The sequence below is a fragment of the Cervus elaphus genome, chromosome 22 (assembly GCF_910594005.1).
Source record: "Cervus elaphus chromosome 22, mCerEla1.1, whole genome shotgun sequence".
NCBI lineage: Eukaryota > Metazoa > Chordata > Mammalia > Artiodactyla > Cervidae > Cervus > Cervus elaphus.
Window position 1 is genome coordinate 25,331,305 of NC_057836.1, and position 13,729 is coordinate 25,345,033.

Sequence of the window (13,729 nt, forward strand, 5' to 3'; positions counted from 1 at the left end):
GCCACCATAAAAAGAGAAAATGCCAATTATTTGACAAGCCCTGTGTTAGGCTTTTTGACTGCATCAATAATCACATACTTAATTATAATTAAACTTCACTGTGTCAGTAATTCATACACTTAACTTGATTGAGATGAGTGGTCTGAGAAAGCTTTTTCCTTGTCAGAAGGAGCAGCTGCCTAGAAAAAGCCCAGACTTCACATCTGATCACTTATTGAGCAGATCTGACCTTGCTAATTTCCAGCTATAGAACTTTGAACAAATTAACTTAAGGATCCAGAATTTCTATTTTCTCACTGGTAAGACTGAAAATATTGCCTAACAGGTGGCTAATTGGACAAAACTAATTGTCTTAGAACTCACTGCAGTGTCTGGAGACTAACTGGACAGGGTCTCTGTGGTGTCTCCCAGGGGTGACATCAGATATGAAGTATTAATAGGATTTGGAGTTCTGGACCCAAGTGGTTTAGGTGTGCCTTTGAAAGCTGGGAACCACCTGGGAATAGGCAGAAGTCATGAGATAACTGTTTAGGTGGACAAAGCAAGTCTGCATACAAGCTACTTGCCTAGGTCAGCAGTCTGTTGTCTCCAGTGAATTGATCTTTGGGAATTTCTGATTTTTTCCTGGGATCAACTGCTAAGTCATGTTGACACTGGCAGTCCACAGTCTTACCTGAGCATATTGACACAGATGGCCTCAATTTCCATATCTACAAAATGGGCATATGGACTTCCCTGGTGAGCCAGTGGCTAAGACTCCTTTGTTCCCAATGCAGGGAATTCAGGTTGCATCCCTGGTCAGGGAACGAGATCCCACATGCCCCAACGAAAGATCCTGCATGCTGCAATGAAGATCGAAGATCCCACATGCTGTAATTGAGACCCAAGGCAGTCAAATAAACAAATAATTTTTAAATGGGCATAATAATACCTCACAGGGTAGTGTGAGAATTAAATCATTTAATCTAAATTGTTATTAAAACATATATGGTACCTGAGCTTTATTTTTATAACTTTATCTAAAACTATTTGAAATTTTAGCCTTTTTAGTGGCAAGGGGAGCTTTCTTCCCTCATTTCAATTTTAAAGCAAATAAAGATCTGATACTTCACTTTCATATGCTTTTTAATCATAATCCAAATTGACAAATTGTGTAGTATAAAAGGAAACAGGAATAAAATACTTGAATACGGTCTGATTTGTTAGGCCCTCAAGTCTACAATCTGTCAGGCAACTTGTCTGCAAGTCAAGTTCATAATTATACTAGTGTACCAAGTAATGTTTAATAAACAAATAGTGACATCTGGTGGTCTTTCAGCAATACACTGGATTTGAAAGCAACAACATGAAGGAGAATGATCTGAAGACTTGGTACTTGTAATGGGGAGACGTATACTTCTGGCTTTGTAATTTTATTTTTTTAACTCTTTATTTTGTATTGGGGTAGAGCCAATTAACAATGTTGTGATAGTTTCAAGTGAACAGCAAAGGAACTCAGCCATACTTGTACATATATCCATTCTCCACCCTAACTCCCCTCCTTTCCAGGCTGCTACATAACATTGAGCAAGTTCCATGTGCTACACAGCAGGTCCTTGTTGGTTGTCTATTTTAAGTATAGCACTGTGTACATGTCCATCCCAAACTCCCTGTAATTTTTTTCCCGTTTATTTTTATTAGTTGGAGGCTAATTACTTTACAATATTGTAGCGGTTTTTGCCATACATTGACATGAATCAGCCATGGATTTACACGTATTCCCCATCCCGATCCCCCCTCCCACCTCCCTCTCCACCCGATCCCTCTGGGTCTTCCCAGTGCACCAGGCCCGAGCACTTGTCTCCTGCATCCAACCTGGGCTGGTGATCTGTTTCACCCTTGATCCCTGTAATTTTAAATACGTTTCTTCTCTTCATTCAAATTAGAATATGAGAATATACCCTTTGAAGAAGCATAAGAATAGGTACTTGTAAATAGGGAAGAATGTAGAAATATGTTAAGAAGCCAGGGTTATTATGCTTTGTTAAAATTTTCTGCACTATGATATGGGTTTGGCTACTTGTTATAGATATTGTTGACAATTTAAAATTTTCATTGTCAAACATATAGAAGTGATGTTCATACACAACATGAAACAGATGTATTTTTTACTCTGTTAAAATCTCTTCAGTGGATAATTATTTCTGAAACATAGATATGAATGTTCATTATCTGTATTAGTGCCTGTTGAAAAAATAAGTCTTTTTTTTCAATTATGATTTATGATTTTATTTGTTTATTTTGGGCTGTCCTGGGTCTCTGCTGCTGCATGCAGGCTTTCTTAGTTGCAGTGAGTGGGGCTACTCTTCATTGCAGTGTGTGGGCTTACTGCAGTGCCTTCACTTGTGGATCACAAGTTCTAGGTGCATGGGCTTAATTACTCCCCAGCATGTGGGATCTTCCTGGACCGGGGATCAAACTCATGTTTCCTGCATTGGCAGGTGGATTCTTTACCACTGAGCCACCAGGGAAGCCCCAAATAAGTCTTTTTGATGTGTAGAAATTCTCCTCCAACCATTAGTTGATTTGGGGCTGAATCTTGCAAAGAACAGTTGCTTGGCTATCTTCAAGATCACATGGAATTTAAATTCAACTGTGTATGTGTTTGTTGAAATCTTCACAATTATCAGTTACTCTTAAAAATAATTAAAGTATGCTTTCAGAACTTATGTATTACAAAGCTTGTGATGAACTCTCATCCCCAACTGGAATTCTTAAAAATTTAAATGTGTAAGATTATAAAATAAATTAATAAACTTGGTGTTAGAATTTAGCTTTGAAGCATGATTTTCAAAATCCCTTCCTTCCTTTCTTTAATACTTGCTTCAGCAACTTTATTTAGAGCCCTACCTTCCACAAAGCACCAGGCTGCACACAGTCAATGCCATTGACTTGTTATCATATGGACATATTATTTATTTTTCTCTTCCTTTATCCATTGATCCTACTGTCAATCCTGTAAACTTCTTTGCTGCCACAATAAAAAAGATTTATTTTTACAGGACCCCAGAGTTTTCAGTACTGCTTGGAAAATAAGTTCGCCAGTGCCTAAAAATATTAATTTATTGACACAGCAACAAATTAACCGAACAACTGACCCAAACAAGTTAATGTTTTAGTAATCTTATAACTGAAATTTTTGTAAAAAAGCGTGCTCTCCTCAGGCATAGTTGAGTCTGGCTGTCTTGGGTCTGAGCCACCCAAGGTAACATCCCACAAAATAACCGCCCACCTCACACCACCCAACTTCACTATATTACAGACGTGTCCACGAGTCCCTAGGACTATCATGCATGCTGTTGTGCATGTATGCTAAGCCACTTCGGTTGTGTTCTAACTCTTTGCAATGCTGTGGACTGTAGCCCGCCTAGTTCCTTTGTCTATGGGATTCTTCAGGCAAGAATACTGGAGTGGATTGCTATGACCTCCTCCAGAAGACCTTCCTGCCCCAGGAATCAAACTGCCATCTCTTATGTCTCCTGCATTGGCAGTGGGTTCTTTACCACTAATGCCACTTGGGAAGTCCATCATGAGGTGTGAATATTAATTCTTTAAACTCTGTATAGAGTTGGGTTTCCCTGATGGCTCGGACGGTAAAGAATCTGCATATAATATGGGAGACCTGGATTTGATCCCTCTGGGGATCCCTTTGGGAAGATCCCCTGGAGGAGGGCATGGCAACCCACTTCAGTATCATTGCCTGGAGAATCCCCATAGATGGAGGATCCTGGCAGGCTGCAGTCCCTAGAGGCACAAAGAGCTGGACACGACTGAATGACTAAGCACAGGCTCTGTATGGGATTTCACGTTCTATTGATAAGTTCTTTAATTACTAGGAGTCTACTAAATTACAGTGTGTTTCTTCCCTCCATTGTAGCCCCAGTTGCTCCAGAAATCACGTCTGTGGAATATTTCAACAGTCTGTTGTACATCAGTTGGACCTACGGGGATGACACCACAGACCTCTCCCATTCTAGGATGCTCCACTGGATGGTTGTTGCAGAAGGAAAGAAGAAAATTAAAAAGAGTGTATGTTTCTTTGAGTCCCAGTATTGGGCACCTGACCTTTGTTTGCATATACTATTGAAAATCATGAAGCAAACATTTACTGAGACATTAAACAAATGTTTGCATGCCAGTTAGCACTGTTTATGGTTCTGGGGATTGTGTGTGTGGAGGGGGAGGAGTGTGGGTGTGCATGCACACGTGTGCATGTGCATGCTCAGTTGTGTCCAACTCTTGCAACCCCAAAGACTGTAGCCTGCCCGGCTCCTCTGTCCATGGAATTTTCCAGGCAAGAATACTGGAGTGGGTTGCATTTTCTCCTCTAGGGGATCTTAGAATCCTCTCTCTCTTGAGTCTCCTGTATTGGCAGGCAGGTGATTTTTTTTGTTTGTTTGTTTGTTTTACCACGAGCACCACCTGAGAAGCCTCTCTGGAGATAGGATAGTGAACAAAAATTGAAGGCCTTCTTTCATAGAGCTTACCTTTTAACTTTTAATAGTTGTAATTGTTGTAATTGATTTCACCTATATTTAAAGTTACGATTTGAACTTTTTCTTCATAATACCAAACATTTTCAAGAAAATCACAGTATTTTCACTTTTTTCTCCATATGTCCCTAACACCCTCAATATTTGGAGACTTTGGAAGTACTGATTTCTCTCCTGGTTTATTACACTTTTTGACATTGTATTAGTTAGGGTACCAACTAAACAATTAAAATAAAAAGAATTGTTTTAAGATTGTTGTTTTAAAAAAAATCAACATCTATATCTCTCTCAAGGTGCCCAGGACTAAAAGGGCACCTCTGCCATGAGAGATTATTCAAGAGTTCAGATTCGTTCTATTTTGCTGCTCCATCTACCACTGCGTATAGTCATCACCTTCATAGGTTAACTCGGCTCACCATTACAGCCACATTCCAGCCCACAGGAAGGGAAAAAGAGAAGATGTGGAGGTCCAGCACTTAACAGGTGTGAACAAAACTCTAAGTTGACCATGGGACTGCCTCTTACAATCCACTGAATGGAACTGGGTCACATGGTCCCCACTATCAATATTAGAAACCGGGAAATGTAGTCTTTAGTTAAGAGGCCAGGTGTCTGTGGATATGGCTAAGTTTCTTTTGAGCTTCTCAGCATGAGCTGAGCAATGTTCCTATTTTTGCAACCCAGCAATTGCTTTTTCTAAAATTTGCTGTGAATGCAAGAGGGACAAAAAAAAAAAAAAATCATAGAAATACCTACTCCAAACAAAGGAATTAATCACAAAAAATGTTCTGATCTGTGTTGTGCTTATTTAGAGCTGCCTTGTATTTGGCTCAGTTGAGGAATTTGTAGCATTTTCAGAGGAAATAGCATATCCATAATGTTTAATCAGCTGTGGACTGCAGCACAGAACAGAGATGGGATGTCTGTGATAGCCCTACAGCTGGATTTTGGTGATCTTGCAGGTAACGCGCAATGTCATGACTGCAGTTCTCAGCCTGCCTCCTGGAGATATCTACAATCTCTCGGTAACTGCTTGCACAGAGAGAGGAAGTAACACCTCCATGCTCCGTCTTGTCAAACTAGGTAAGAGGAGAACACAGGTGTGTGTGTGCAAATAATCATGCTGGAGGACTAGTGTTTGTATCTCTTGGTTTAGCATGGTCTTCTCAATTCAAAGAAAGGGAAAAAACTGGTTCAGTGCCTTTTATAAATGCACAAAAGACTTTACACTATCAAAAAAGTACATTCAACATGTACTGTTGAGGACAGTGTCTACTGTATTGGGAGAAGGGAGTCCATTGTTCATAGTAAGATTAGAAGAACCACAGACTCTGAGGATTTTACAGATGGAAGGACCTTAGCCATTATCTAGTATGATATTCTCAACCCTATCGGATACTATTTCCCTTTTACATAAATAAAGCTGAACTTCATAGATAAAATAATCCACATTTTGATTTTTCAAATTTGATGTAGCATCCTAATTCTAAAATAAAATCAAGATAAAAGGACAATAATTTATATATAAAAAAATAACATGGATCCCCTATGTATGTGTTCAGGTACAGCTTTTCACTCTTCTAAAAGTCGTAATGGGACTACCTGATGACTACCTACAATGAAAATGAATAAATATGAGTTTGTAAGAAGTAACAGGAACTGTAGTTCTTCCATACAAGAAGGATAAAAATAAAGGATGAACAAATTCATAATAACTCATTTATTACTATTAATGAAAAATAAATAATTTGTCAAGCTTGAATGCAGTTAGCCCTAGAATAAAAACTAGAGTTAGGAGAAATACTAAGAGAGTAGATATATTTGCTTATGATGAAAGAAAGTGGAAATAGAGTGAGGATAACTTGCTAAGAAAAATAATGAGCTGTAAGGGAAAATGAGGAAAGTATATTCTTACAAATGAGCTGGAACTTATTGTGTGGAGTTAAAATAAGTGTATTATGAAAAGCAACTGGGAAGTGACACTATGTAATGCAAAACACATCTTCTACATTCAACAATATCATGTGTTAAAATATTTAGTTTCTGGGGACTTCCCTGGTGGTCCAGTGGTTAAGAATTCGCCTTCCATTGCAAGGGGCGCGAGTTCAATCCCTGATCAGGGAGCTAAGATTCCACATACCTTGCGGCCAAAAAAACAAAAGCAATATTGTAATACAATTCAATAAAGACTTAAAAAAAAATTAGTTTCTGGTACTTAAAGGGGCCTCAGAGATGATATCCTATAATTGCAAAAGAGAACATATTGGCAAAAAGTTGGGTGGTAGACTTCTTGGGCAGTGTCAGTTTAAGGATGATAACCCCAAAATAAATGCACATCAATATGCAATTTTTACAGCCAAGACCTCATCATTTTAATGGTTGAAAATAAAGTCTATACGTGACTAGACATCATGAAATCATTTCATGATCCATAAAAATATTGAATAATTACATTGTATACTTAAAACTAATGCAATATTGTGTATCAAGTATAATTCAATAAAAAATAAATTTACATATAGAGTGGCAATAAAAATATTTTCAAAATACTTAGTGCAACTTACTGACATCATTGTTTCAGATGTCTCCTAGCTTGTACTCTGTGTCTGAGTCTGTCCATAAAAGTCTCAAATAGTCTCTGTTATTACTATGTTCATATGTACTGCTATAGGTGAAGAATGAACCAGGGTGATTTATTAGCAGCTTAAATCCCAGGAGCAGTAGTGCTGTCAGTGATGCTTTAGAAACTCTTGGAAAATCTGAAACAAAACAGAGCACAATATTTTCTCAGATTATCCACTAGTTGCATTTCTCTATAATTCAATGCACAAGACATTAAGTTTTAAATCTTTTTTGTCTCCTATTTGCTGTGATAAAAACTGAACTCTTGCACTGAAAACATTTAGAATTAAACAGATAATTGAAAATGCATGATGTACTAATTAGACAATATGGGCAGTAAATTATTGAGTAGTTTTTCAGTAGTTTTTCATTTTAAAAAATTTATTGAAGTACAGTGGATTAACATTATTGTGTTAGCTTCAGGTGTCTTGCTAAGTGATTCAGGTATACATATACATATTTTCATTCTTTTTCAGATTCTTAACCCATATAGGTTATTAAGAATATTGAGTAGACTTTTCTGTGCTATACAGTAGGTCCTTGTTGGTTATTTATCTTATATATAGCAGAGTGTGTTTGTTAATTCCAAGCTTCTAACTTATCCCTCCCCTTCCCCATATTTTCCTTTCAGTAACTATAGCTTTGTTTTCTAAAACCATGAGTATGTTTCTGTTTTTCAAATAAGTTCATTTATATCATTTTTAAATTCAATTCCACCTATAAGTGATATCATATGATTTGTCTTTCTCTGCCTGACTTACTTTAATTAGAATGATAATTTTTTCCAATATTAATTGTGTGATAATGTACTAGTAATTATATTTATAATGAATTTATTCTGGTCACAAAATTAGACGTTTGTGTGGAATGTGGGACATGGGACAATTTTTCTCTTCGAAACTTTCTTGATCATAGAAAGACATCTAGAATTTCTGAGCCCTGCCCACAGAAGTCTGATTGACTGTGTGGCTTTGTGATCCTGACTGCTAAAAACATTTCTGCAAATTTCCAAGCACCCTCAAGGGGGCTCTACTGCTCCTATCAAGACTCATGAGTTAAGTTAAATCTTTCTTGCACTGCCCACAATCTACTCCTCCCTAGCAGTCTAGACTTGAATTTCAGGAATGTGGAGATCACCAGTTTCCAACACTAGATGATCTATTTATTAAGAAAAAAAATCATTTGCTTGGCAATTCCAACCATTATCTCTTATTTTTAAAAAATTTAATTTATTCATTTTAATTGGAGGTTAATTACTTTACAATATTGTGGTGGTTTTTGCCATACATCTACATGAATCAGCCACAGGTGTACATGTGTTCCGAAACCTCCCACCCACCTCCCTACCCATCCCATCCCTCTGGGTTGTCCCAGTGCACAGGCCCTGAATGCCCTTCTTTAATCATTGAACTTGGACTGGTCATCTATTTCACATATGGTAATATACATGTTTCAATGCTATTCTCTCAAATCATCCCACCCTCGCCTTCTCCCACAGAGTCCAAAAGTCTATTCTTTACATCTGTGTCTCTTTTGCTGTCTTACATATGATTTTTGTCTTCTGTATGAATGTTAGTTCAAAGTTTGCTTCCAGGTAACTGGAATTACTTGAAGACTCTGCCTGTGTTCCCTAAGGCCTTCTCTTCCCAAGCTTCTAGATGCTTTCTCCAATTCATTTGGTATGTTGGTCTCCCTTAAGGTGCAAGTTCAGGGGTGGTCTTACCAAAGTAGCATTCAGTGGCCTATTGCATGTTTTGCTGTCATTTTTATGTGACATTATGAATGATCTATGAAGTCTCAGGAATATGGGTTAAAGTCATAAACTGGAACAATTACACTCACACAAATAGGAGTAGGACTAAGAAACTGACTTTGTTTCCCAAACTTACCATTGGGTTTTGAGCCTCCATATCTCTCCATTAATGGACAGGATTGCTTCCACCAATTTAGGAAGTTCCTTTAAATGTTTCAAGTAGGGAAGCAAGTTCCCACAGCAATTATTTCTAGAAAATCATTACCCTTAGAATCAATCAGCTTTTCCATGTTGATATCTTAATATCAGATAGAATATTGCCTTGATCTTGTTCCTCTCTGAAGCAAGACAATCTTTATATAACGTATCTGTCCTCAGCCTTTTCTTTTCTGGAAACAAAATAACATACTTTTTATCCATTTGTTTAAAGGTCTGTTTTCCATTCTGCTTATCACATTATTGTATTTTATAAGCTGTTTCAATTTTCTATAACACAATGCCTTCTCTGCTGTAGATACTTAATAGGTATTTGTTGAATGAAAATGAAACTACAGACCTCAAAGTTGAAATTAGTATTCTAGTTAATATTTAACCAAAACAAGTTTCATCTTTCAGAGAAGTAAAATATTTTGCTTTAGTATTAATTGACTTGCAAGTTTTTTTTTCATAAAACATTCATTCTTGCCATCTGAGGAAAGAAAACATTCTATCAGTGAATCCAGAACAATATAAATTAATCCAAGATGGTACACTACCAAAATTATTCAATTATTATGTCATCAATGGACATCCAGGAGAAGACAATACTGCTAATGGTGCTGTTTACAAGGCTTTGAGCCAGTCATCCCATTATGAATTTTAGGTTGCCAAGAGTCTCATGGTAGTACAATGGTAAATGATGACAGTTCCCTTTGGTAGTCAACACAGCTGTCAATCAAATCTGCATTAAGACTTGTCATTTTACAAGTACTCATTGGTCTGCATGCAATCGTGGCTTCAACCAGCAACCAGTCATAAATTCTAGTCTTGGTGAATCCACCTGGAACTCTGGTGAAACGTTAGGCGGATTTGTAAGTTTACATCAGACAATCAGTTGTCCAATTGAAAAAAAGGAAAAGAAGGAAGGAAGGTGTGAGGGAAAGAATTAAGAATGAAAACCAAATAAGAATGAGATTCATAAAATAGATCTATGGTAATGTTGCAGGAAGGGGGATCTAGAAGTGGGCCTGAGAGTGGGCTCTTGTTTAACACTTGGAAATGAATTGTCCGAGGAGACACACATGCTGACAAAGCAAGAGATTTTATTGGGAACGGGTGCCCAGGCCATTAGCAATAGAGTAAGGGAAACCAGGAGAACTTCTCTGCCATTATGGTGATGGGGTTAGTTTCTGGGTTGTCTCTGGGCAATTGTTCTGACTCAGGGTTCTTCCTGATGGCACACAGATTGCTCAATCAAGATGAATTCCAGTGAGAAGTATCCTGAGAGGCTGGTGGGACATTTGGACTGAAATCTCTCTCCTTTTGACCTTTCCTGAATTCTTCCAGTTGGTGGTAACTTGTTAGTTCCATGTCCCTCACCAGGACCTTCTGTTGTAAGATAACTCGTGCAAGTGGTTACTATGGTACCTGGCCATGGTGGGTGATCTCAGTCAGTGGTTCCCCGAACAGTAATAGCATATCCATTCATTAATTTATTTAACAAATATGTGCTGAGAAACTTCTAAGCACTGTTCAGATGCCAGACTTCTTATGTGTGTGTGCTCACTTGTGTCCAACTCTTTGCAACCCCCCTGGACTGTAGCCCACCAGGCCCCTCTGTCCATGGGATTCTCTAGGCAAAAATACTGGAGAGGGTTGCCATTCCCTCCTCCCAGCATCTTCCCATTCAAACCCAGGTCTCCCACACTGCAGGCAGATATTCTTTACCTTCTGAGCCACCAGGGAAGAACATTAAAATAGGGTAGCACAATGCAGATGGCTTTCCAGTAAAAGCTTTCTCTGAAGAAGCAATAAGAAGAGATCTGAATAACAGGAAAGGACCAGCCATGAAAAGGTTGGGCAAGAGCACCTGGGCAGAAAGAATCAGGAGAATTCACATTATAGAGGATAACAAGGCTTGGAGTTGAGATTTTATTTTCAGGTTGCATATTTGAGATCATTTAGAGAATGAAACAAATAATCTGACTTATATTTAAAACAATCGTTCTGGTTGATCAAGAGAGAAAGGATTTGGGGGTCAAAAATAAAGGTGGGGAACCAATTAAGGGGTTAGTCATCACTAGCCTTAAAAACAGCATTCTAATTCAAATAAATGCCATGGGAAATGATGGTGACTTTGACCAAAATGGTAGTAAGGAGATGGAGAGAAGTGGGCAGAATTCAGGAACTATTTTGGAGGTTGTGTCCACAAAACTTTCTGATGAGAGAAACAGAAATTAAGAATGGTTCCTAGACTTTGCTCTTGAGCAACTAGGGTAGGGTAGGGCAATTTATTGAGATTGAAAGGACTAGAAAAACAAGAAGCGGAGTCACCTGGATGCAAGCTGAGGGTCAAGGATTCTTCCTCAGACATAAAAAATCAAAAGTGCAATTGTCGAGGAAAGAGACTATTGATATGTAGTGTTAGTGTTAGTCACTCAGTTGTGTCTGACTCTTTATGACCCCATGGACTGTAGCCTACCTTGCTCCTCTGTCCATGGAATTCTCCAGGCAAGAATACTGGAGTGGGTTGCCATTTCCTCCTCCAAGAGATCTTCCCAACCCATGGCTTGAACCTGGATCTCCTACATTGCAAATTCTTTACCATCTAAATCACCAGGGAAGTCCATTGATATATGAGTCTGGAGGTCAGGGGAGAATTCTAGGCTGGAAATATGAATTTGGGAGTGACTGAATAATTAGATACTAATTAAAAATAGAGAAAAAGAGCTCTGGTCTAGGCAAGAAAAACTACTCCAGCATTTAGTGATTGAGTAGAGGAAGGGGAGACAGCAAGAGAAACCTGGAAGGAACAGGCAATAAAGTCAGAGAAAGGCAAAAAACTGTATGTACACCAACCTGGTAAGAGGTCTGCTTTATCCTGACTACAAACCTGTTCAGACGGGTTCAAGATAAGCACTCAGATAACCTTAGCTGTGGAAGAGATTTGGGAACAATTCAGTGTCACGTCCTCCCTTGGGCAAGCTGAAATCTAGAGAAATCTGACCCACATTACACACTGTTGAGCCTGGATCTAGAAATAGTGCTTTTTAATCCATCTGTTGCTTATGTCTTCCTGGATTGGGGGTGGATTATTTCTAAAACTTCATGTTTCTATGAACACATTTAACAGAGCAGGGAAGAGCCTCACATCCATTCCTGTGGCTTTCTGTTCCTGTTTGGGAATTTGAGCATTGTGAAATTGGCTTGATTTCCTTAGTCTCAGTCATGAAAGTTTTTATATAGATTAGAAATCTTTAAAATGTAATTTGACTATGGACACAGATATTGGGAATTGGAAGGGATATTTGAATCTTCACTTTTCTCCTATCTTTCTCTCTCTCTCACACACACACATCAAATTTCAGTAGATGCAAATAATTATATCCATTTTGATGAAATGTAATTTCAGACTTTATAAAAACCCAGCCATTGCAAGGTACTGACCTTCTGGGTCTCATTCTCAGTTGAGAAAATGTGTTTAATTCTTGTGCTGAAGTCACTGAGTTTACAATTTTGGAAATAGTTACTTAGATATATGCAGTTCTTATTTTTGGTAATAAATGAGTGAAGTGCTGTGAGCCACAGACAGCTGATGTCTAAAGTACCCCTCCCGGGCCACCCATTCCTTTCTGTGAATCCTCTTCCAGAAAGTGACTAACTTGTTATCCCCCACCAAAACAAATAAGCAGAAACGAGTTCAACAAGAGGGTGAATATATCTGTGTCAATGTAGCACAGAGAGAGGACAGGAAAATGGACGAATGAATGGATTGAAGGGAAGAAGGAAATGAGAAAGGAAAGAAAGTATGCATATTATTTATATATATACATAGAGACAGATATTTTTATTTCGGTTTCCCTGGTGGCTCAGAAGGAAAAGAATCTGCCGGCAATAAAGGAGACCTGGGTTCAATCTCCAACTCAGGACGATGCCCTGGAGAAGGAAATGACAACCCACTCCAGTTTTCTTGCCTGGGAAATCCCCTGGACAGAGAAGCCTGCTGGACTACAGTTCATGGGGTCACAGAGAGTCAGACACAACTGAGCAACTAACACTTTAGGTAGTTATTCTGTTAACTTGGGGTAATCGTATGACTGTGGTGGCTGGCACAAAATTTACCAAGTAGAACATATATATATACACCACCAGTCAATTAGAAGCTAATAAAATAACTAGGGTACTCTACTTTTAAAAAATTAATTTATTCTATCAACCAATCTGTACTTAACATTTATTGTGTGCTACACACTAATCTAGGTGCTGGTGATACAGAAATGAACAAAGTTGACAAAAATGTCTACCCTCATTCTCATGGAGAGAAAGAAATGATCAAATAAGCATAAGGATGTCAAGTGATGAGTTTTATGGAGAAAAATGAAGCAGGAAATGAGAAAGGAAAGGAAAGTTCTGGGCGGCTGCAGGAATGGAGATAGAGTAAGCTTTACAGTGAAGATGCTATTTCAGACAGATTCTGAGGGAGCTTCGGGAGGAAGCCGGGCAGGTAACTGGCAGCAATGTAGGGAGGAAGGAAGGAGGGTGGTTCAGAATGGGGGCATACATGTACACCCATGGCTGATTCATGTTGATGTAATGAAAAATCCATCACAATATTGTAAAGTAA

The 13,729-nt window shown here is 38.3% G+C and overlaps 1 protein-coding gene across 3 annotated transcripts in view; it reads left to right on the forward strand.

The window, feature by feature from the left end:
* Positions 1–13,729, forward strand: part of PTPRO (protein tyrosine phosphatase receptor type O) — a 260,020-nt gene that overhangs the window by 176,379 nt on the left and 69,912 nt on the right. For all 3 annotated transcript variants that reach the window (XM_043882124.1, XM_043882125.1, XM_043882126.1), the window contains exons 11-12: positions 3,917–4,068; positions 5,495–5,615. In XM_043882124.1, coding sequence (XP_043738059.1) covers positions 3,917–4,068; positions 5,495–5,615 — 273 coding nt within the window. The remainder of the gene's footprint in view (positions 1–3,916; positions 4,069–5,494; positions 5,616–13,729) is intronic.